The following is a 23,464-nucleotide window of genomic DNA, read 5'->3' on the forward strand; positions in this document are numbered from 1 at the left end:
TGACATCGTGACGTCATGGTCACGGTTGCAATACCGTGACAACTTTAAATGGTAACGCAACAACGTTTTGAGATGACCTATGAGTATTTTCCTGTTACATACTGTCTCATTCCCTGCTAGCGAAATACAGAGAAAAGAGGCCTCTGCTAGCAGGGAAACTGTCTCAGCGTTTTTGAAGTAACTCGTACTTTGCTTGTAAGACTTTTCGATAGGTTACTAGAGCAACTACTCTAGAGAAAAAAAACTGGTTTTTAAGTTATTCCTTAATCTTTTAATAACGAACTCGTGTTGAGGTGACACAAACAAAGCCCGCGCGTTGAAGCGATACCCTGACAAAAAGTCGCTCACACAAAATGTTTTGGATATCATATATCAATGCAAAATTCATGCAAACATACAAGGCAAGGAAAGTTGAAGATTTTCTTGCGTTATATATATTTTATGATTTTGAGCTTTAAGCCTGAGTGATCGAAGTAGAATTGACAAATCATTTATTTTATTGAAACAGCGCCAAAAAATTTGCATTACAATCAAGCAACAGTTTAAATATTTCATCATAATAATTTCCTTCAGTATGTTTTTGTACAACAAGTCAAGCGACTGAATAACCATTTACACATGGAAAAAAAATCCACCGAAATGTTATGTTTAATTTTCCCCCTCTTCCATAAAACCTGGTCCTTTTTTATTTAATGCAGTCTGTAGGAAAATATTGTGGGTTCTTTTTTAGTTTGTCGCAATACTCGTTATGAGGTGATAATCACATGAGCCCAGAAAACTTGCAAAACGGGTTATGGTGGCTTGTCAAACTTGCAATGGCGCTTGCCCACTGAGAAAAATTTTTCTCGAGTCAGTTGAACGAATACAAGGGCGAGCGAAAGTCGATACGCAAAATTGCTGAAGGTTTTGCAATATCATCGGGTCACTCGTCGTGTCTGGCGGGATTTTTCAAGCTTGACCCCCGCGTGTCTCACACTGTTTTCAAAAAGGCTTTAGTTTAAGTTATAATCCGGGTAAAAATTTACAATATCTGGCATGGGTCAGGCAAAGCTTGAAGTTTTACTCGACCGTCGTTCAGATTCCCTATGGTCTTGGGTCGTATGCGTCGCTTCGTTTTTTTTACAATTTCTTGTTGGAGGAATTTCCAATTCTTTTGGATCGTTTTTTATTGCCCTGCTCAGCGAATACAAGAGAAGCGAAGCGGAAACCGGTGAGTGAAAAAAATATATATCGGCAAACTGTCTTGGTTATTTCCTACAAAAACTCTTATGATCTTGATGTTCCATTAATTATTTTAAAAAGTCAAACAACCCTTGCATGGCTTTCAGAATTTTTACCGGCTTTTTATCGGCATTTTTTTTGTTTTTTTTCTAATAAAAAAAGTAAGTAAATATATGCACGCTACTTTTTTACCAGATAAACTGGAATTGCGCCTCTAAGCCCAACAAGATAAAAACAAGTCTTACTAACAGGAAATAGGCATTCGTAATGTGAAAAGAATGCGGTTTCTTTCTTTAACCGGCACCTTTTCCGCTCTATTTCTCGCACGCGCTTCTGAAAGCTTGCATGAAGAGACAAAAATTATGTTATATTAAAGTTAACAGGTCTTTTGTGCGTGTAACTGGTAGGGGCAAATTACTCCAACTTTCTTTCTCTACTACACACAATCCAAGTATTCTTTTGATAAAAAAACGTTTTGTAAACGTTTGCTTTCTTTTGAATCTCGCGGCCCCGTTGTTGTTTCGTGAAATCTGATACCCAAGTAATAAACACCACGCGCGAGGGAACAAAGTCCATCCAGAAATTTCTGAATGCTTAATTATCGTGTGTGGTAAAACAACGGTGGCACGGAAACATATGCTCTTGTATTTTTTACCTGTGAGAACAGCTACCGCACATTTCGAATCCGCCAATTTATTTTTCGTTTTTTTTTTTTTTTTTTTTTTTTTTTCTGGCAGCGTGGTTGTATGTATTTTTATGTTCTGTGCTTGTGTGCTCTGCCGTTTACGCTCCATTTAGACCCCCCCCGCGGAGAAATAAGAAGCTTTCACTAGACTTCCTTTATATCGAAGATAAGAATTTTTTACAATCAACAAAAGCCTGCATAGCGGTTTCGGCAGAATGAAGGAATATCACATACCGACGGAAATGTCAGATTTCGAAAAATTATATAATCGAAAATTATAAATTTTCTTCATTTTACTTCATAAAAGCGTCCTAACCTGATAACCAGCCTTTTTATTAAAAGGCGAAAAGTAAATAAAAAAACATATTTGTTTTCTTGACGGGATGTGTTCTTGTGAGACACTGAGGTGTCGATAAGAACTGTCACGCAACACTCGATGGTATTGACATGCACGATGAGGAGACTGGACCTGATTAGTTCAATATTTCGCGAGTATATAATTTTCCCAAAAATGGGTTGGCATATTACGCGAGACTTTTTTTTTATCGTAAACAAAAATTAAAGCACATACTTATTTCATGTAAAATGTAACTAAATGAAACAAAACTGTAGAAACGCTTATTGTGCCTATTTCAAACATACTTACATTAAAACCGTCAAACAAAAGTGAAGAACTGTAATTATTGATCGTCTTCAAGTTTTCGAGCAACAAAAAATAGGAAGTTATTAAACTTCGTAGGAATTTAATTTCTCTTCTTATGAATCGCCCCCCCCCCCCCACCCCCCCTTAACCTTCCAACTGGGGGAATACACCAGTTTTGTCACCAGTTTACTTCCGGAGGGCCGACGGAAACCTCAACCGACAAGAGACAAAAGAATCAATTAGAATCCGCGATATAAACAGCGCAATCCGCTCTAAATTATCAGTCACGTCCTCAGAGAAACTTCCAATAGACACATTGCTTTTACAATTTTGAAATATTTTACGTGTTTTCCGTTAACGGATATTTTTACGTAATCGACCGGAAGTAAACTGGTGACAATGCGGCTTTAACAAATCAGTTGAAGATCCAAGATGTTAATCCAGGCTGGCTGCTAAGCGCAAATCAATCGATGGCTGTCGTTTTTCTAAAAGGTCTAAAAAAGCCTGGGGTGAGCGGGCGGGAGACCTGTGGTATTCTAAACTGTTAGGGAATAGGCACCATTTCCAAAAAAGGTGGCAACGTAGTAAACGCCAATTCCTGCAAGTTTACGTGGAAATTCTCGACTTACAAAGTTCAAGTGCGATAAAAAAAAACGAAAAAATGATTGAAGCGGACTCCCAAATATGTCCTATGTAATGCCTAATAAGGAAATGACCTAGCAAGCTAGAAAAACGACAGTTTTTGAAACAAAATTAACTGATATGTTATTTAAAGCCTAGGCGTGGCTATCTTTTTGCACCCAGACTACCCCTGGTCTGCGACTGCAAATTCATTTTCCTTGTTAATGTGACTTTACGTTTTCCCCGCAGCGTGGATCGGCTCCCTCGCCGTTGGACTTACTTATCTCTGCGGACCCATCTCAACCACGCTATGTCATCGTCTAGGATGCCGTATCGTCGCTTGCACCGGGAGCCTTCTCTTCCTAATTGCTGCCTTCCTCACGTCTCTCGTATCAAACATGACCTATATGTACTTAACGTTCGGAATACTTGGGGGATTCGCCTTTAGTTTAATGTACTTTGCATCTCTCGTGGTCCTCATCGAGTATTTCAATAGACACCTCTCGTTAGCCAATGGGATCGCTGTATCAGGCTCAGGGGCAGGCACTTTAGTAATTAGCATGATCGTCGATGAAATGTGCAGGCGTTACGGGTTACGCGCGGGATTTCGTTTCATCGCGGGAATGTCATTGCTCGGGTTTGTTGCGGGATTGAGCTTCGCGCCACTCAGTAAACATCCGATGGAGTCACTGATCGAGAAGGACGATGTTAAGCCAAAGAAAGGGGGATTTGGGAAAAGCATCGGTAGCTTTCTAAGACCTGGGAAACACTGGAAGAACAAGGCGTTCGTGGTGTGGACCTTGTGCCTGGCCCTCGTGCTGTTTGCGTACTACATCCCGTACATGTACCTGGTAGGTATACACACTGTCGTTATTATGGCCTAACCATATGCTGATAGTTAAATTGTATAATCTGTTTAAAAGGGAGGGTGGTCATCGAATAGCTGTTATCGTACATATGAATAAATTAGATAAATGGAGAAGATGTATTCCTTCCCGCCAAAGAGTGCGCAACACATGGGAGCTAGTCACACAAGGAGGGGATGGAGAAAGAACAAGAACTTCATCATGAATATATTATACATTAATAATAAGATGAGGGGGGGGGGGGGGGTATTATTGGCTAGCTGATATCTGGGACTTATCAGGATGACTGACTATCGTATTTACCATTTTGAAGATGCGGCGTTAGGGGGGGGGAGGTGGGGAGTTTGTGATGGCCCTTCCCAAATATCTTTCTATGTAGTAGATAAAATACTTCGGAAAGACACAGCAAGGATTCTAACTCAATCTTTGGCCATCTTGTCTATCTCATGAATCTTTGTAACAGCCGCTGGTAGAATTGTGTCCTTTTTGGGGGTACATTCTTTGATAAAAAACGGTTTTTAATTTCGCATATTTGCGTGCATACAGCCCTGTTTAAACCAGGGAAGAAAACCCAGCTCTAATACTCTCCACAAAATATCAAGTTTCTCAAGTGGTTCTTTTATCGAACATACTGAATTGAAGTACTTCATGACCGACAAACCACACTTCGTTATTTTAATCAAGACTCATTCATAAACCAAGGAGTACTATGGCAGCGAATACCGCGACCTTATTATCCTATCTATTATCACAAGACGTTTCTTGATAGCACTTTTACCAATCTCGTTTTTATATTTTACTATATTTTTTTTTACTTTTTTTTCGCTGTATATTTAAATGAACGAAAATCAAAAATTATTCTACGCTTCTATCTTCTCCTTAAAATTGTAATGATCCGTTTTTGTAAAACTTGACAAAGTATGAGGAAAAATGTAAAATTGTTGTAACACACAAGTTTGTAACGAGGCTCGAAATTGTGACGTTTTTATGTAAACTTCATGTAAACTTTTGAATGGAGACAATTTTATTTAGATGTTCTCTTGTAATGCACTTAACCAGACATCATAAAGGCAGATTGTGGATGTAATTTACTCATAAGGCGGTTTTTGAGAGTAGCAATGAAATAATGTATATCGCGTTTATACCAATTTCGTAACGACTGTTCAATTGAACTTAGCCGTCGTGGGTTCTGTCTCCAAATTACTTATCTTCAGTATTAAATTAAATGTTTGTATTCACGAGGACACAAGCAAGCAATTCTTTATCTGAGCTTCAGATACCTTAAGGTACTAGCACTGGCTATTTTGGGCTATTTTGGGTTTTTTATATTTAGTGTTGCATCATGGGTATGGAGCTCAGTCTCGCCACAGGTAGCCCAAGCTCTTTATTTGTCTCTATTGATACGGTAAACAAAGGGCGAAAAATTCAACCAGGACGAAAAGAGTTCAAATCGTGAATCTTAAAAAAAACACCAAAGGCGTTTAAATACGGCCAGAGAACACTAGACTACATTTTTCTTTTCAACAAATTTTTTTTTCAATTTTTTTTTTCGTTTTTTTACGAGTTTACCGTAATATCAAAAAGGGACAAATAAAGTTATTGGGCTACCTGTGCTCTCACACGGCGTAAAAGCACAAAGTTTTAATTTCTCTCGTCTCATCAATGCGTCTCGAATACTGCCTCCGTCCCTCAAATAAAAAGTATTAATATGTATATTTTATACCTCTAAGGAACGTCTAAACATTCCTAGTGTGAAGAAACGTGTTCACTAATGTAAAGTTTGGATACATCATACATCTAATGAAAAGTATAATTAATGTGTAAAGCATGTTTTCTTGCCATGATACATCACACTAACGGCCTCTCCCAACCTTTGTACCCGATATTCTCACTAGTTCACCTTGAGTGATCATAAGCGGCCCTTGTCCGGGTCTGAATTCTCGATGCCATTAAAGAGATTGACTTGGAAACCCAAGAATCATCTCGCTCTAACCGATGGTTCGGTCATGGTTTGACCTCAGCAACCTCATGGAAGACTCACGTTGGTTGTCATAGCGATATGTCATTTACCATAGCGACAATAGCTGATGTCTTCCAAGATGGATTTATGAGGTGAAACTAAAAATCTATGGATAAAAAAATGTAAGTGTGATTGTCGATAATAATTGATTTATGGTGCCGAGCTTTGCCATTTCAAACCATTTTAGGTGGTTTATTCATGTCTTCTCGGAACGGAAATGAGTCGATGCGTGGAGCGAGGGATTCCAGCGATTTCTTTTGGCGCCGTCGAACGTCGATACTCAGAAGCGAAGTTAAAGGAATGCTAGCATGAACCACCGCCTCTCATCTAAAGAACTATAAGAAGAGCACACAGAGTGGATGCTGCCGTCGTACCTTTTCGAATTTGCCTTTATTTGTCTACTTTTTTACCGGACCTTCGGTTTCATTATTTTCATATGTCTGCGTAGCGTACAGATGCGTTTTATATTTTATTGTCGAGTGTGGCCGCAACTGGAAAATATTTAAATATCAGCCTGGTTTCCTTTTCGTCGTCATGGTTTCAAGCAACAGCCAATCATTTAAAGTGGGATTGTGGACGCGATGTTTGACCAAGATAAGCCTTTTATGCGACTTTGATCAGCCAAGCCATCAAAGAGTACAGCAGTTCAGTCGCAAACTTACCTTTTTTTAACAAATTAATAGACAATAATTTCTGTTGATAGCAAAAATAAAATACATATTTTTCTTACGTTCTTAGTTCCGTCTTTTGATTAAAAAACTAACTTATGATTGAGTCTTTTTTGTATACCATGGCGAGCTCGGCATCATTGTATTTTCATGCATTTCTCGTGTTGTAATTCGTGATCTATGCCGTTTCTAAGCCACGTGACTTCTCCCATAGGTCCGTGTCGCCAAGATGAACGGCGTCACCAGCTCTAAAGGTGCCCTCCTAGTAGGAATCCTGGCAATCTGCCAGGCGCTTGGCAAGATCACTCTCGGAAAAGTCGCAGATATCCCGCAAGTCAACCGTCTTCAGATGGAGCAGATTTCTCTACTCGTGATCGCCGTAGCGACGTGTTTGTTTCCACTTGCCAAGTCTTACGCCGCGTTTCTCACGTACGCTATTGTGCAAGGGTTCTTTGACGGCGGGTTCTCCGTGCTTCTGGGACTAGTGACACATGACATCGTTGGAAAGCAGCTGATGGCTGGAGCAGTCGGCAGCATGTTCGCTGTGGTGGCGATACCGCTTACCTCTGGTCCACCTGTGGCTGGTAAGTGGCGTAATAATAATGATGATGATGATGTGTATTATTTCTTTTCAGCATTATTTTACGTAAGTTTTAATAATATTTTATTTGATTGATTTAGGGACAAATTTGATGAAAGATGATTTTCCTCATATAGTAACAATCACGAAGTCATAACTATGATTTCAATCATCTTTCCAAGACTAACGTTGAATTTTTCTTGAAAAGGGTTGATCTACGACCTTCTCGGTAGCTATGACGCCGTCTACTTCCTGGCTAGCGCGATGGTCTGCGCGGGGTCCTGCCTGATGTTCGTCATACCTTGGCTGGTGGACACACCCAACAACGGTAAACGAGTCATGACAGGTGACCAGGACGACTTCTTTCCCAGTGACGGGATGGACGGGGGCATGTCCCAAGTGACCGAGAAGAAACTCGCTGAGCTCCTCGGCAAGAAAACAGCTGCGGATTTGCTCGTTGCACGGAACCGATCGTTATTGGATCATTCTGTTGGCCACTCTAGGCCCTCGAGTTTTGTTCTGTTTAGTATCGTCTCGGATGAGAATTACCGCGACCTCTCGACTTACACAAGCCGCATGGATTTGAATACAGAGACTCCTAGTTCCCCACAGGGCTCGACGCCAGGTAGACGACAAAGGTTTTTCGATATGGACCATTTGCGTGAAAGTACTTTCTCGCTATACTCCTCCGCGCGTATGACACTACACGGGAGCAGCATCCAAGTACACAGCCTCGAACCTACCATTCAGGAAGTAGCGGAAACACGTACCAATTTCCATGAAACTTCACTTCCGGTACTCAGTGAAGTTGCAAATGAAGCTTCACTTCCGGTCATAAATGAGGTCCCTAGCGAAGTATGTGTTACTAATATAAGCGAGGCTATTCATAATGTGCCACTTCCGGTCGTGATCGAGGAGCCCCAAGATACGCCAATGTTAACGGAAATTGAGGAAGTAACTTCAGTGGGAATTGAAGGGGCGGGCTGTTCTCTTGTGATAGATGACGTCGAGAGAAAACGCTTGAGCAGCACCTCGTGGGCGTCAGCTCAAAGTAGTGACTCGCTGAAGAGCTCATCATTGGAATCAACGGCCACTAATGACAGTGGTTTTGAAGAAAACGAACTTTTTGTAATTGACCCTTCTACGGATATGATAGAAGTCACAAAAGGATTAAGCGCGTCTGTGGCTCCGTTTGTTGAAAATTGTGATTACAGGACTTATATCGCTAATGCTGATGCTAATGATTATGATGATGGAATTACTCAAGATATGAACACTGCTGGATTAACGTGTGTATTTGCCGATGAAGCAAACAGAGACATTTTGCTGACAAGTTCTCCCTGCAGTGATCCTTCAGCAAATAGTGCTGACAGTGAAAAATGTCTCGAGGCACCAAGTGAGAGTCAGTCTGAAACAGAATACGAAACGGACTTTTACAGCCTCGAGCTGGAGAACAACCTGGAACACCTAGAAGGCATTAGCGTTAGTAGTATGCACAGTTTGGATAACTTGGACTCAATGCCAGAGGTGGCCTGGCTAGGAAGTAGGCTAACAGTCGAGACTGTGGTTTGATAAAAGCTGCTTTATTTTTAAAAAAGAGAAAAGAGAAGAACGATTTGAAGCGCGCGCTACCGTAATCACCTTAAGGTTCTTTGGAAGCCTGAAACAAATTGCTTAAATTGTAAATTGTCAGTCATTTTACGCTAGCCAATCAGCGTATCACAAATAATCAAAACCTTTTTTGGTTTCTTGGTTACGGTAACGCGTAGCTACCCTGTTATGACCCCTCTTTAAAGCAGAACAGGGGGGAATTATATAAAAAAATGTTTGCTAAGTAAACATTTTCAAACTCCAGGAAATAAGAGTATTTATAGAATATTTATGTTTAAGTAGGGAAAAGATAGCGGTGCTTGTTAGTTAAATAATATAATTTAGAGTATTTATTTTGGAAAACAAATTGCGCAGGGATGATGCTATTATTTAAAAAAATTTTTAGTAAGTTTAAGTTATCAATCAGACGAATCGTGTTTAAATCTCTATTTATCGCCATTCGAGATTCCTTATAATGCATTGAAAGTTTTAGTTAAGACAAGTTTTATTTTATAATTTCATGACTTTGGTAGTATTTTGCCTCCTGCAACATAAGTTAAAGGTGAAATAGAGACTAAGACAAAAGTTTATTTTTTGATGGGTATTCTTGTGAATTGTCTGAATATTAATAAGAACAGATAATATACAAATTAAAAAAAGGAAAACAGCTTTGGCTTTAAAGCAAATAAATATATTTTTAATGCTTTGCAAAGAATACTTAATTTAAAGCAATCTATTTAGTACAATAGAAAAGAGTTAAGGTAGTAAAAAGAGTGTTAAATTCATAATTAAATTGAACTGTGTTTTGTATGTACTTCTGTTATATCAATGATGTTTTCCTTTAACTAATCAGGGATAATAGATAAAAGGATCAAAACACTGATGCTTACACAAAGTCTTCAAGCAAAACCCGTTTTTTCTTAGTATCTCGAGAAGATAATAAAAATCCAAACATTTTTCTTTGCTAGAATAAATGTTTCTTGCCAGCAGAGGCCTCTTTTCTCTGTATTTCGCTGGGCGCCCAGCGAAATACAGAGAAAAGAGGCCTCTGCTAGCAGGGAAGAGTAAAGGTGGTGTAGTAGGGAACTTACACTCTTCAAATATTGTTTCTGTGGAGTGAAAATCCCTTTTGTTCGGACGTTGGATGCCAATAAAATAAAGCATAACGGAAAAAGAAATCTTAGCATTTAGCTAACGTGTTTCATTTACGTGATCTCGTAAAAGTTCTAGTTCAAGATAGTCCCTGAGACTGACACTAAGGACAGCTGCGCAGGAGATAAGGCATTCTTCGGTTTCTTTCTGGCTTCTAGTGGTAGGAGTAGCCTGCAATCCAAGCGTTTACCCGGTGCTTGTATACGTACCGCCATCTTGGATTTGATTTTGATTTTTGCTCAAAATCCAAGATGGCGGCCACGAATCGCTCGAGGCTTGTTTTCCGCTAAAAACACCGGGTAAACCCCTGCATTGCAGGCTAGTTGTGGGAGCTGCCCCACCAAATGGCCTAATGAAGAGCTAAGTACTTTCCCATCACCCCCCAAGGTAAGTAGTATACCGTGAACCGAATATGCCTTCACAAGTCACAGCGTTTCGTGAATAATAATATTTTTAGATGCGCGCACTGTTGGGCCAATCAGATAGGTGACGTTGGTCGCTGGTCCAAATTGCACTTTACTTACCATGATGATCCCAGTTTATCCTTTAACCTGAAGAACCCCCGCAAATCCAGCCACAAACCCCGATTCACTTTCATTCGATAGCACTGCGCGATGCGCGCCCGTTCTAGCTTTCATGCCCTCGAGACCCCCGCATGGCCGGACATACAAATCGCTAAGAATACAAAGGCGCACGTGTAGCAGGCGAGTGTTTCTCGAAAGCTTTTAGCTTTTTTAGGACTTCAAATGGTAAATACTAAGCATTGCTGCTGGGGAAAATGTAACAGCAATTCACGTTATCCAGATATGCTACATACAGCGCTGAAGACGCTTTTCCGAGAAGGAAAAAACGTGTGTTTTTACCGTTTCCAAAGTTATCGCAGGGAGAGGACAGATGCCGAGATTGGATTGCCGAGTTTTAGTGATATTATTCTTGTGCACGCAAGATTCTCGTTGATTTCAAAACAAAGACTTGTTGGATTACACTCTTTTTTTTTTATAAGAACTCGTTTTTAAAAGAACTTCCAGCCTGGGATTTCGCCAAAATTTAAGAACATGCTAAAAACATGCCGAGGCTCGAAATGTATTCAAAAACTTTTTTCATTAGAGTGATCGCTCTAAAAATGAAGAATAACATTGTGCTCCCTATCGTTATTGATCATTTGTGTAGTTCTGTTTTTACTCAGCTGGTTTGTATGATTTCATGTCACTGAAATTTAAAAACATCGATAAGAACGTTTTCAGCCTTAAAATGCTCCAAAAATAAAAACAGCTCAGCCTCAACTTAAAATTAGACGTTCTCAAGAGAGTATAAGATAAGAGAGGGACATTTTGGTATTACCCGCGCGCCATGTCGATTCCGAATCTGGCTATTTTTAGTAACCACCACCCCACCACTGCGCGTGAGCATTTTTACTCACCCTACCCCCGCGCTTTGGCATTTAAATCTTATTGGTTGCCGCTGTTTTGTGACTTGAAACCGAAAAAAAAAACACCCTATTTGCACAAATACCATCGAAAATTTCATTCTAGCATCAAGGATACGGGCAGTTGCGGTTTATTAAGGGGATGTAGTACTTCGATGATTGCAAGATTTCGAAAACGAGACTTCATTCAAAATCAAGAGCGGAAAACCTCGTGCTTCAAACACCGTTTTCGCTCTAACTTGCTGCTTCTTCGTGGTTTCTCAACATTCATTATCTTCCTATTGGTCAAACGAAATCTGTAAGTTAGACATTAGATATGATATTGATTTTTTTGTGAATATTCCGGTGAATTGAGAAGGAATCCAAGAAAAATACATTTTATAAAACTATCCTTGTAGCGAGGGAATGCATTTTTGTGATGATCAAAGCCAGCAAGCTGAAGTATCTGAGCTTTTGTAAAAGTGAGAAAATAAAGAGAGAGATATACTGTACTTCTTTGATGTTGTTATTATTATATGTTATATTATTATGTTGTTATTATACAAGCTGGAGTCGGGATTTGAATCAAACGCGGTATCACAGCCATTTTATGGCTCGTCGGTTTTTTTCTTTCTCATTTGACTTCGCCGCTCAGACAAACAAAACAATCAAGCTATTCAGGGATTTAGCTTTCTGTGAGTATATTTGCCAATCTTGGTAACTTAAGTTAGACTTGTTTTCTTCTTCCGAGTTATTTTACATGATCTCTTTTCATTCCTATCGAGTTGGCAAAACAACAACACGCAACCCGCGGGGGAGTAGGACAAAATAAGAGGAGCAAATCCTCACGCGCAGTGGTGGGGTGGTGGTTACTAAAAATAGCCAGATTCGGAATCGACATGTCGCGCGGGTAATACCAAAGTGTCCCTCTCTTATCTTATGCTCTCTTTGGTTCTTTAAAAAAAAGAGCAAGAGTATCCCTCTATGCCTTTATAACACAGGCTGCCCGTGATATAGGGTTTAATAGTCACGTGGTCTGTGGTCATGCGACCTGTTTGATTCGGCGCGCGTCTTTTGTCTGTTTGTAATCGGAAAGTGTGAACTTCAATGTTTGTGAGTTTGTAAAATGCTTGAATCGCCGCTTACATCGTCAGATGGAGAGCTTTTTGAGGTGAGAAACTCCTAGTTGTTTATCCGAATGACTTGATATTCATTGATCACAAGTTTTGCCCCAGAACATGGAATGCAACGGTATTTTGACCGTGGAATAAACGATCGTAGTTCAGTAGAAGCGAAAAATAACCCTGTCAAATTTCTCTGATATCCAAAAAAAATAGTCCTTATCTCTTAAGAAATTATGCACTGAGAGAGCTTGGTTCTTCAAAAATATATCCCATAAGCGATCTTGTAGAGATAGTAAAGATAGTACGATGATCGTGAACAGTTTATTTATACATAATTTGTTGATTTACCAATCTTCTCTGAGGGTAGACGCGGTAAACAGAGTTTATCCTTCTACTTTTATTGCATGTTTTCTACTATCTTTTTAGTTTTTTGCCAGAGATAGCTGATTGCTTCCACTTAAACATGTGAAGGTCTGATGTGTAAAGTGTGAGGCTTTTCAGTATTTTTTTTTAAAGTCGAATCTTGTTGGTTAATATAGGTTGAAAAGATCCTTGACCGCAGAGTGCAGCGAGGTAAGGTTGAATACCTCGTGCGATGGAAGGGTTATGGTCCAGCCGACGATACATGGGAACCATCAAAGAATCTTAAAGGCTGCAAAGAGTTAATAGATAACTTCCTGAATTCTGCTACATCAACAAAAAGTGTAAGTTATGCTGTTTTTTTTTTTATTGGGTGAGCTCACATTAGAAAAAAAAGGATACCACAGCTTAGATCAGGAAGATCAAATATTAGTGATCATAACTTATACTAGACTGACATTCAAGTCTCTTCTTTTTAAAAATTGGTATAACTTCAGACAAGCTGTAGATAAGCTGTAGATGCATAGGTATGGTGTAGTCAAGTTATAAATCAACAGAAGGTTAAAAAAGTATGTTTAACGCCTCTGTTAAACAGAGTAATTGTGCTAATGTTTCGAGGGCTAACGCTCCAAAAATCAGTGCAACTACTTTGTTTCACAAAGGCATTCAACATACTTTTTCAACCTTGTGTTGATTTAGAATTTCAGCTAGACTACAGAATTCAGGGCCACATCCAAACTTATTTGCAGTCAATTTTGATAGCACGTAAAATTGTCCTTTGGTATACTTGGCACAGATTTCTTTAATCATAGAATGTAATCTTATTGGAGAAAGGGTCCTTTTATGTTAGACTATGTATTATTTTTCCTGTTATTTAGAGAAGGAGAAGTGGTATCGTCAAGGCCAAACCTGTGGAGGAATTCACCAAATTAAAGCTTCCAAGCAGACGTCGGGAGACCAAAGTTCTGCATCTGAAAACACCTCCACCAGTTTCCCCTGTAAAAGTACAAGGTAGTTTTATATATAAGGATTGAGCAACCAATACTAATAAGGAATCCAATGGTAGGGGACATGGGGCTAGCTTTTCGGTTATAATTCACTGCAAGGTTCAATGAAAATTTGGAAGCAAGAAAATTAAGAGAGTACAGACAAAGCTTTTATGTTGAATATTAACCATTTATTAATAATAATCATTTGGAGAAAGCAATATCTTTCTTCACAACTATTTATTAATATAAGCTAGTTGTATAAGCTTAGCTAGTATTTTTTGTTATTTTCTGCATATTCAGATGTAGTCAGTAAGCAAAGCATTACTCTATGCTACAGTTTTGATGATTAAAACACATTTTAATTCCACTAAATTGTACTGCCCCAACATCGCAATAATATAGTGACTGGGTTTTAACAAAAGTTGCAAAATCTCGAAAATAATCTTAAAATCATGAAATTTTGACATCACAAAAATTATGTATAATAAGGTATATGCCAAGTGCTCAATTTGATACTTTTTGGTTAGCTTTGTTTGAGAAAAGCTGTTACCCATTTTCTAAACTTATTTTGATTTTTCTAGTAAGTTGACAATTTTCTACTAATACATTTATCTTTTACTTTGTCCTTTGCTGTTTTTTTTTTCTAGAAGCTCCAGCAGAAGAGAAACCTAAAGACAAATCTGCAACTGAGGAATCTTTACCCTCTACTTCTTCACTTCACGCATTCAGCCCAAGGAAATTCTTTTTAATAGCTGCAATGTTTGGTTTTGTAGTCTTGTTTTTTATCTCTTTGCTCCCGTCAGTAAAAGTATTGTAAATAGTAGGGGTTGTTTTTGTCTTGTGCAGAGTTCTATTTGTGATTCTCTGAGCACCTATCAAGAGACATGAAATAACCCATTGTATTTTTTAGAAAAAAGGATGCCTAACTGAGTGTAGTAATTATACTTTTTTTGCTAGTATTGGTATTTACTTGATTTTTTAGTGCAAAAATTAGTTGTGCTGCAGGATATTGCCATTTCGTTTGGTCATACATGAACCTGCATCAAACAATTCCCTAATAGTTATCTCATATAGTGGTACCGCTGTTAGTTGGACACCCTAACCCAAGCTTCCACCATCAAAGTTGGAAACTTGGAGGAATACTTGAATGAATACTGCTAACTGTTTATTATAAGTGTCACTTCATTTACAGTAAATCTTGTTGACTCATTTTTGATGGCTGACTGCATTTTTTATCCACACTGATAACCAAGGGGTTTGCAGAGGAACTCATGAAGTTTAATTTCCAGAGGAATAAATACCATGAATACCAAATTTTCAGGGTGTACAATAGGTTGTGTATCAAGATGGGAAACAGAGTACACCACTTCTATTTTAGAGGTTGTGTCATGGTGCATCTAAGGAAAAGGGGTCATTTATTTACATGTTCCTAATATATCCTCCCACTGTTGTGGATTAAAAGTGCAGCCAGGTTGGCAGTAAAGGTCTTCATATATTATGTATTCATATATTCCTTTTTAAAATTTCCATGAAACACAGTTTTTTTTATTCAGTCACTTGTATAAAGTTTACATACATGTATCATGAGCTCTCAAACATTTTATGATTTGTACCAGTTGTAAATAATCGCTTTGGAATAACATGGGCTGGTACCATTGTATTCATCTGTAGTTACATATTAAACGGATGATCATTTCATAAATGTTTCTACTTCTTCATCATTATTTTATCTAGGTGGATTGAAAATTTATTGTTTTATTTTAATTTAATTTATTCTTATTATTATTTCATGTTGAAATTTATTACGTATGAGTTTTATTTTGAGGAGAAGCTGAGACGCCAAAAAGACAGGTTACAAACTTCGCTGTCAATTTCGCTTGTTGACTTTTTTTTGTTTCCGGTTTGAACCAGCCTCATTCCCAAGTAATGTCTGTTTCCGGTGTCACATGGCGCCAATTCAATCTGTGTGAGGCGATTATTTATTCAACAGGACCAAACGAAGGTCGATGAATTTCAACTGATTTCAAGCTTTAACACAATATTCTAAGAACTGAATTTCAGGATGTGATTGATTATTCATGGAATCTTCAATCAAGTTATGGTTTCCATTGACCCAGCTAAGTTTTCACTGAGGAATAAGGGAGCATGTTGTCTTAAAAAGCACACGGCTAGCAAGTCACACACCTAGTACAGTCGCTGAAAGCAATCGCTTTGAAAACCCCTGAAAAAAAGCACGTTAGGTTAACCAAGACGCTACAATTCTACATCATAAGCAGGTTATTGTGAAAAAGGTATGTTTAAAACTTTATTGGTTATGGTTAGAGTAATTTTCGATTGTAAAACCTTAGGTTCAAGGGGAGTCATTATTTGTTGTGGTGCGTTTTTGCAAATGTGTAACGCCACTTTCATCGCCGGTAAAATTGATAACTCCCCCATTAGTTCGTAAAGCACGCAAACACCAAGCTGAAAGCAATACGTTTGCCAAGAAGGGGATACTCCATGATCTAGAATCAATGTTTTAATCGATTCGAAGAGTTTTATTCGAGGATTATTGGATATATGTTTATTTTAGCGTTGTGTTACCCGAGCTCTAGCGAGTCGTGAAGGTGAAATAAGGAATGCGTGGGGGGAAAAGTTCTGAGTTCAGACTTAAGTTCACCCAGATTGTATGATAGATTCCATAAATAAACTTATTTGCTGTCTTCATCTAAACAATACCTGAATTGGGTATACAATACAGAGCTTATTTTTCGATTTTCGTCGTTCGATAGCAAGCGTGCTCGGTTGAAAGCGGACTATTGTCTTTCATGTAGATTGTACACGCTTTCTCACTGAACCGACGACCTCTTATAGCTTCCCTGCAGTCAAATCGCCGAATCAAACTCAATAAAGGTCGCTATAACATACTGATATTCCTACATAAAGGTTCTTTTCGATGATGCTTTGCGACTAGCCTTTTTGGCTTTGATATCGGGTGATCTAGCGTGAATTCTTCTTGTTTACCTTAGTTTAGTAGCGTGAGCGTGGGCCATTGAGCCCTGGTTGTACAATCGGAGCCGGCGAAATAAGGAATGTTTAAACTTCAGACATCAATCGGAAGAATAACTTATATACCTTCTCATTTTCAAGAAATAGCACACGAAAGACAGGAAACACGATAAAAGGTATTATTTTATTTAAAAAATATAAATATATATACACATATATATTTTAAGAAAATACATTTATCACCACTACCAGAAGGTCGTTGTCAGGTTAAGTCACATCACAAAAGCGCTAGTTTCTGTTTCCACAGGAATCTAGAATTTATATGCGCTCTTTCTAACTCATATATTTTACGCTACTAGTATCAGTATTGTAATATAAAATTCAATCTTTACCACACAATATGCCCAAATACGTGTTGGTATAGCTCTTTGAGTTTCCCTGAAAATTTATATGCGATTTTGCGGAGAACCTTTTGCCTGTCAAAATATAACACCTAATTTGCATATTGAGCATTTTGCTTCAGTAAATACTGTCACGCAATATGAAGCTGCGCAAAAAATTATCCAAGGTGCGTAACCAGGCATTTATTTATATCGCAATAAATTAAAGTGCGATTTAGATTTCTTTTTTTTTTTGCATTGGACTTTTCTTTCATTTTTCCAATCATATTCATATTTTTCTAGGGCCACAATTATTAAAAAAATAAAATTTCTCTGGATTTTTTATATGGGCCCATCCAGCTGCGTTTCCTATAAAAAAAGTATCCCATTGATTTTTATCACGTTATAACATGTCCTTATTTAAGGGGCGAAGCTAGCAATACATTACGACTTAGGCAGAAGCTTTTCTACTTATTTTAGTATCACAGATTTTCTAAGCCACATTCGAAAATTAGGATCGAAATTAAAATAACACAAAACACAGTTTTCGTGACATGCAATCATTGAATTTTAGTATCGAAGTGTAAAACAAGCTGTGCAGTACATATTTGTTTTCACAGTTCGACAAAGCCTTTTGCGTTATAAAGGAAAATTGCGCATTTCGTTTTCTTATAGAAAAAGAGTGTATAATGGATACTAGATATTTATGATATCTTAAATATTGTTGAAGGAATCAAAGAATTGTTTCAGTTTGTTTTCACAAATCAGCAAAGCCATGCTTGCCAGACATGCAAAATAAAAAAAGTAAAAGAAAGGTAAAAAAAGTAAGAGTACAGAAAAAAAACTCATTGTAAATCAAATGACCAGCCACTTTGTGAACTATGGCAGCTCAAAAATGGGTAAAATAAAAATAAGTATGGACGTGTTGTACTATACGTTATATTTTCCCGAATAAATACAAAAAGCCCAAATAGTCATGTTCGTGAACCAGAAGAATGAATACAATACACCAAAAACTGGAATTCCACTCTGCCAAATTTTCGTCTTTAATAAGACTTCTTCTGGGCTGCCCTGCCCTGAAGAAGTCTTATTAAAGATGAAAATTTGGCAGAGTTGAATTCCAGTTTTTTGGGGTATTATATTTTCCCGAAATATCTGAATGTGTTTACTTTGTAGAACTTCATTCCTGGAAAGGGATAAACCTTATAACAGATCATGTCCGGTGGTGAAAGGGAGTGCTCTACTTCTCAAACCACATCACAAGGCAGGCAGTTATTCTCTGTTCAAGGCAAGTCTTTGTCAATAATGAGATGAACTCTCTTCTTACAGACGCTGAGGTGACTGTTTCACTTCAGGTGGAATCACAATTTTACCATCCAGTCAAATTCTTATTTCTTTTTCATCCAGTCAAATTCTTATTTCTTTTTCATCCAGTCAAATTCTTATTTCTTTTTCCATATCCAAACACTCTTTTTTAAAGTAGGCATACACTTTGAAGCTTGTAAATATCCTTTCTGTGTCTACCCAAATTCATAAGTTTTAATCCCGACAATCTTTGGCTTTTATAAATACAGAAAATTTTCTGCAATTTACTAGTTTTACAGAGTAAAAGTAGAGTGTCTATTGGAAGTTTCTTGGGGGATGTGATTGCTGATTTAGAGTGGATGGCCTGTTAAATAGCGCAGATTCTGATAGATTCTATTGTCTTTTAACAATTGAGGTTTCTGTCCAACCTCCGGAATTAAAATGGTGACAATGCTACTTTACTCTGGTCATACTATATACAGTATAGCTGGCTCAATGTTCTATGTATTCAACAAACAGACAAACTTCTTAGAGAAAACCCTGGAAATATTTTGTACTCACTATAGCCCCTAAGAAAAAATAGTATTCTAATGAGCATTTCTTTTCATGATTAGCTGACCTTCCAAAAAGATCCCCTGTACCAGTGACATCAAATGGCAGCAGCAACATCATCATACCAAACTTACAAGGTGACAAATCAGATGCACAGATGGCCGCCCACACTGCTGTAATGAGCAGCAATCTCAGCCAACTCGCAGAGCTTGCTGCGAGTCAAACACCAAGCCAAATGATCAAGCACATCCCAGTGCCTCAATCCCAACCCCAAGGAACTAATACACCAGGGTCTACAGGAACTAGGATGATAGTCCCTGGTCAGAGTGTGCCCTTTCCATTTGGACCCCAGGTGCAGGCCTCCACTGGGATGATCCCTCCACCATTCATCAAAGGCTCCATCATCCAGTTGACTAGCGGGGAGCTGAAGAGAGTGGAAGACCTGACCACTGACGACTTTGTGCATAGCACTGGTCTGTGTCCAGACCTAAAGTTAGAGACTAGTACGGTAGTGTCTGTTCGCAAGAATGATGAAGTTGGAATGGCACTAGTGGGCTTTACAATTACCAGCACAAAAGCACAGGTAGGCAGTTATTGGTTTGAAGAAATACAGTGAAACCCTGTTAATAAGGACACTAAAGGGACCTTCAAAACTGTCCTCATACAGGGAAACCCTGTTCATAAGGACACATTTGAAACCCAAAAACTGTTCTTAGGAAATGAGGTAGCTTGCATAGCAAGCGTTTCGCGAAGAATGGGGCAAGCGCAAAAAAAAAAAGAAAAGGGGAGTTGGAAGAACGAAACCCTTGCCAGCACTCATTGTCTTTTTTACTCATAGCGAAGAGTCTGCGATCATTCTCATCACAGAATTCGAGGCTTTTGATTGGCGCGGCGTGACATTTCACAGATTCACACTCACGATTTCTCAAAATAGCATTGAACAAGGATCCACTGAAAGTGGTTTTAACTGAGGTAGGGATGCATTATACAAACAGCTATTGGGTGGAGGAAATTCGTTAGCAGTTTTTTCGATTGGTCATAGCAAGGATTTATTCCAACTTGAAGCGAATCCAAAGAAAGAGAACATGCTCGCGTGTTAGTCGTTCGCACCATCAAGGTGGAGTCGTGACGTTTGAGCTGGATTGGAATTTTTTTGCAGCTTGCCATTTGGCTCTTGCCTTATCTATGTGAATTTACGGTAGGTTTCCGAGCCGCGTTTATGTGGAATGATGTTGAGATTGCTTAGTAAACTCTGCATGTGTTTGCTGCTGTTCGCTTTGAAATAAGCTTTTATATACAAAGCATGACAACCCAAATCGCGCTCAATGTAATGTCAAAAGTCGCATTTGCAAACTTTGTAATTCTTAGTTTGATTAAAAGAGAAACAATTTACGTTGCGCTCATCTATAATCTGCAAACCCTGCAACGGACCCAAAATGAGATCGTAGGGAGGTATTGGGGGAACTAAGTTTGACAGCTGTTTTGAATTATACACGCTTGTCAAGGTTTGTCACTTGGAGGCGTATCTGAGAAATACTACGAGTGCTTGCAAGCGTTCCCGTCTTTCTCTTCCCATTCTTTGCGCGGTTTTGTTCTTTATTTTCATTGAAACTCCACAGTAACGCTTGCTATGCAGGCTAGAAATGAGGTGCCCTTATCAAGTGGGCTATGATTTACTAGAAATCAAGGGATCTTTTTGTCAAGACTTTGAAAGCTTTCTAATTATAAAGGTGCTTGCGAAATAAACCCCAGTAATACCAGAACCATAAGTTGAGGGCCTTTGGAAGATTATCTTCTCCATTAGGCATTGCGTTACGTGTCACTGAGGCAGGGCAACTTCTAGTCATAGCAAAAAGTGTATACATACTTGTTATTTAAGTTAATATAACCTTGTTATCCTGTTGTCTCTAGGTGACACTTTCTTGTGCTGTGGAGCATCCATTCTTTGTGTATGGCCAAGGTTGGTCCTCATGTGTTCCTGAGCAATCCCTAAAGAAGTACAACCTCCAATGTCATCCACTGAAGGTTGGAGATGTCTGTATATTCCTGACACCAAACCTCGCCCAGGCAGTGCTTTCGGTACCTGGAGTGACTCCTGGAAATGGTATCAGCCAGGGATCTTCACTAGGTATCCCAGAGCAGACCATGCCTCAGATGATTTCCCAAATTGCTCCTAGAAATTCCCCCGGAATGTCCAGCAGTCCCCTAGGAGTGAAGCAAGTCCAGGTGGTCGCTACTCAAGCGGCTAGCAGCCCTGTCCAGCCTGTGACTCCCCAGGTACGACCAGCGACCCCAACAACACCTGTCTCAAGCTCCGCAGTTCCTGGCAGTACCTTCACTGTCATTGACCCTCAAGCACCCGGACAGATGGGCTTCTTCCGTCCTCATTTAAGTGGCCAGGCACTACAGCAAATAATAGGACCAGATGGGAAACCTATCCTTCCATCTGGAATCCCCTTTCCAAGCCAAGCATTCTACCAACAGGTACCCGCATCGCTCATCTCTCAAGTGCCTGGTCAAAGTTTTGTTCAGGCACCGCCTGGTAGCCTACCTGGACAAACGTCAGTTGGTAATGGGCTGCTCGTCACAACTTTAGGCTTCGTGCCTGGACAGCATGGTATGCCCATGAGTCAGCAGGGAATGATTTATGCAGCACACTTGTCGGAGATGGCACAAAAGCAAGGCCAGGAAACGGTTGAAAGAGCTACAGAGGGTGGCCATGATGGCAAGACAGACACGTCTCCTGAAGCGAAAAGACCAAGAATGGATGTAAATACAGATGGCAAGTGCTAGGACCAGTCGTATTAGTTAGTTATGTTCAGTTCATAAAGTCAACCACAAGGTGAATATAAAGCGGTCTTACTGTAGTCGTGTGTGCGCGCGCATGTTGACGTGCTTGTGCTCACGGGCTCAGGCAACGGATACTTCTTGGAAAAGCGATGGCGGCAGGTTGAGTGAATGGGTCTTCTCTTGTCTTATGCGATACACATGTCAGAAAGCGCTACATATTGTTCATTATTCAATCGTAACATTATGATGCACACGTTTCATGGCATCATTATATATTAGAGTAATAACTAAAAAATAAGAGCAGTCCAGTTGTTTTGCTTTATTTTGAATTTTGAAAACTCTCATCATGTTGCAAAATGAGACTATTGATATTTATTTATCATAGTTATTAAGTTTTTTTTATTAGGCGCTGACCATGTGATCTTTGAGGGTGGGTTGGGCCAATTTTGCCTCGTGTAAATATAGTCATATCAGGATAGTTTCGCATTTTTTATTTTTTTCCCGGCCATTCGCTTACCCACCCTCATAGATCAGATGATTTCACAGTGTTTCATACACTATAAATACATACTTCTTACTATTTAGAGTCTGAAAGCTCGAGAGGCGTCACTCGTGTCGGTCCTACGGATTGTCATGTCCTAAAATAGGCATCTGCAATTGTTGTCCAAGGGATGTTAAGAAATTAGGGATTCTTTTTTCGTTCTGTAATATTCCATTGCTTTGAGCTGTGTTCGAGCATTAGATTGCCAAGCCCCAGACTATATGCAGGCCCAAAGCCAGGACAAAAAGGGGGGGAAGAACTGCCCCACTCAAAAATCAGACACTGAGCTATTAGAAACTGCCTAAGTAAACAAGTCGCCTCTCTAACAAACCTGGCTATGCGCCTGCTAAGATACAATAAAGTTATTGCATGTTTACTGTTCTGGTATCTATACATAGCGCTGTAGGTTTGGTAGCCAAATTGTTGTAAAAAGTTAACTATTCCAGTCGTTGAATAAGAAATCTGTCGAATTATCTGATTTTATTTATTTTTTTGTTGAGGAAGAGTCTGGAGTTGCGATGCCAGTTGGTATTTGCAGAGGGGGGAACAGGAATTCCTTTATGCAATTTGGTATTTTCTATCAATGTTAAAAAAATACATGTTCTTCTTGTCCGAAGCTGTATTAGCCTCTACAAAAAGTCATATTCCCCTCGAAATCTAGCCCCTTCTATACTACTTTCTCGCAACCTCTAGGCCCAGTGGTTTTTTACAAGGTTTCCTTTGAGATGAACCGTGGTAGCAGCTTGGTCTGGGACGAGCTCATCCGGGTTCCAGTGACTTCACAACTCTAACCGACCACAGGAAAACCGGTCCCCCAAAAAGATGAGACGATCAAGAACTAATTTTTGTTTTATTGCCTCGATGTAATTACGTTTGAAAATAGGCAAGAACAGGGTCAATTAGAAAATTATGTTTTCTACTGTTTCGTTGTGTCGTGTTTAATAACATTCTGGAGATCTGGAAGGTCTGTTATCAGGTTTTTGA

At 39.1% G+C, this 23,464-nt stretch overlaps 3 protein-coding genes across 4 annotated transcripts; all 3 read left to right on the plus strand.

Annotated features, from left to right (window-relative positions):
• Nucleotides 1–828: 828 nt before the first annotated feature.
• LOC5503628 lies at nt 829–9,708 on the plus strand. The gene is made up of 4 exons (XM_001624584.3): nt 829–1,210; nt 3,420–4,021; nt 6,939–7,308; nt 7,513–9,708. Exons 1-4 carry the CDS (start codon nt 1,036–1,038, stop codon nt 8,874–8,876), a joined length of 2,511 nt encoding a protein of 836 aa, XP_001624634.3. The 5' UTR covers nt 829–1,035; the 3' UTR covers nt 8,877–9,708.
• Nucleotides 9,709–12,463: 2,755 nt separating this feature from the next.
• Nucleotides 12,464–15,622, plus strand: LOC5503619 (chromodomain Y-like protein 2). Its single transcript, XM_001624585.3, has 4 exons — nt 12,464–12,622; nt 13,115–13,279; nt 13,814–13,946; nt 14,572–15,622. Exons 1-4 carry the CDS (start codon nt 12,578–12,580, stop codon nt 14,739–14,741), a joined length of 513 nt encoding a protein of 170 aa, XP_001624635.3. The 5' UTR covers nt 12,464–12,577; the 3' UTR covers nt 14,742–15,622.
• Nucleotides 15,623–15,876: 254 nt separating this feature from the next.
• On the plus strand, nt 15,877–22,958 carry LOC5503633 (ataxin-1-like). 2 transcript variants are annotated; one of them, XM_032371911.2, is made up of 4 exons: nt 15,877–16,215; nt 18,469–18,580; nt 19,212–19,732; nt 21,061–22,958. In XM_032371911.2, the coding sequence occupies exons 2-4, from the start codon at nt 18,508–18,510 to the stop codon at nt 21,940–21,942; spliced, it is 1,476 nt and encodes a 491-aa protein (XP_032227802.1). In that variant the 5' UTR covers nt 15,877–16,215; nt 18,469–18,507; the 3' UTR covers nt 21,943–22,958. The 2 variants fall into 2 exon arrangements, with proteins under 2 accessions (XP_032227802.1, XP_001624636.2); XM_001624586.3 differs by lacking the exon at nt 18,469–18,580.
• Nucleotides 22,959–23,464: the final 506 nt, after the last annotated feature.

The sequence above is a fragment of the Nematostella vectensis genome, chromosome 13 (assembly GCF_932526225.1).
Source record: "Nematostella vectensis chromosome 13, jaNemVect1.1, whole genome shotgun sequence".
NCBI classification, from domain to species: Eukaryota; Metazoa; Cnidaria; class Anthozoa; order Actiniaria; family Edwardsiidae; genus Nematostella; species Nematostella vectensis.

What these genes read in the sequence shown, in the direction of transcription:
- LOC5503628 (XM_001624584.3), top strand. Translation starts at nt 1,036, where the DNA reads ATGGGTCAGGCAAAGCTTGAAGTTTTACTCGACCGTCGTTCAGATTCC. An exon ending in GAGAAGCGAAGCGGAAACCG is followed by an intron (nt 1,211 to 3,419) that starts GTGAGTGAAAAA and finishes TTTTCCCCGCAG; the next exon opens with CGTGGATCGGCTCCCTCGCC. An exon ending in CTCTGGTCCACCTGTGGCTG is followed by an intron (nt 7,309 to 7,512) that starts GTAAGTGGCGTA and finishes TTTCTTGAAAAG; the next exon opens with GGTTGATCTACGACCTTCTC.
- LOC5503619 (XM_001624585.3), top strand. Translation starts at nt 12,578, where the DNA reads ATGCTTGAATCGCCGCTTACATCGTCAGATGGAGAGCTTTTTGAG. An exon ending in CTGCTACATCAACAAAAAGT is followed by an intron (nt 13,280 to 13,813) that starts GTAAGTTATGCT and finishes CCTGTTATTTAG; the next exon opens with AGAAGGAGAAGTGGTATCGT. An exon ending in TTCCCCTGTAAAAGTACAAG is followed by an intron (nt 13,947 to 14,571) that starts GTAGTTTTATAT and finishes TTTTTTTTCTAG; the next exon opens with AAGCTCCAGCAGAAGAGAAA.
- LOC5503633 (XM_032371911.2), top strand. Translation starts at nt 18,508, where the DNA reads ATGTCCGGTGGTGAAAGGGAGTGCTCTACTTCTCAAACCACATCACAA. An exon ending in GCAGTTATTCTCTGTTCAAG is followed by an intron (nt 18,581 to 19,211) that starts GCAAGTCTTTGT and finishes TTTCATGATTAG; the next exon opens with CTGACCTTCCAAAAAGATCC. An exon ending in TTACCAGCACAAAAGCACAG is followed by an intron (nt 19,733 to 21,060) that starts GTAGGCAGTTAT and finishes TGTTGTCTCTAG; the next exon opens with GTGACACTTTCTTGTGCTGT.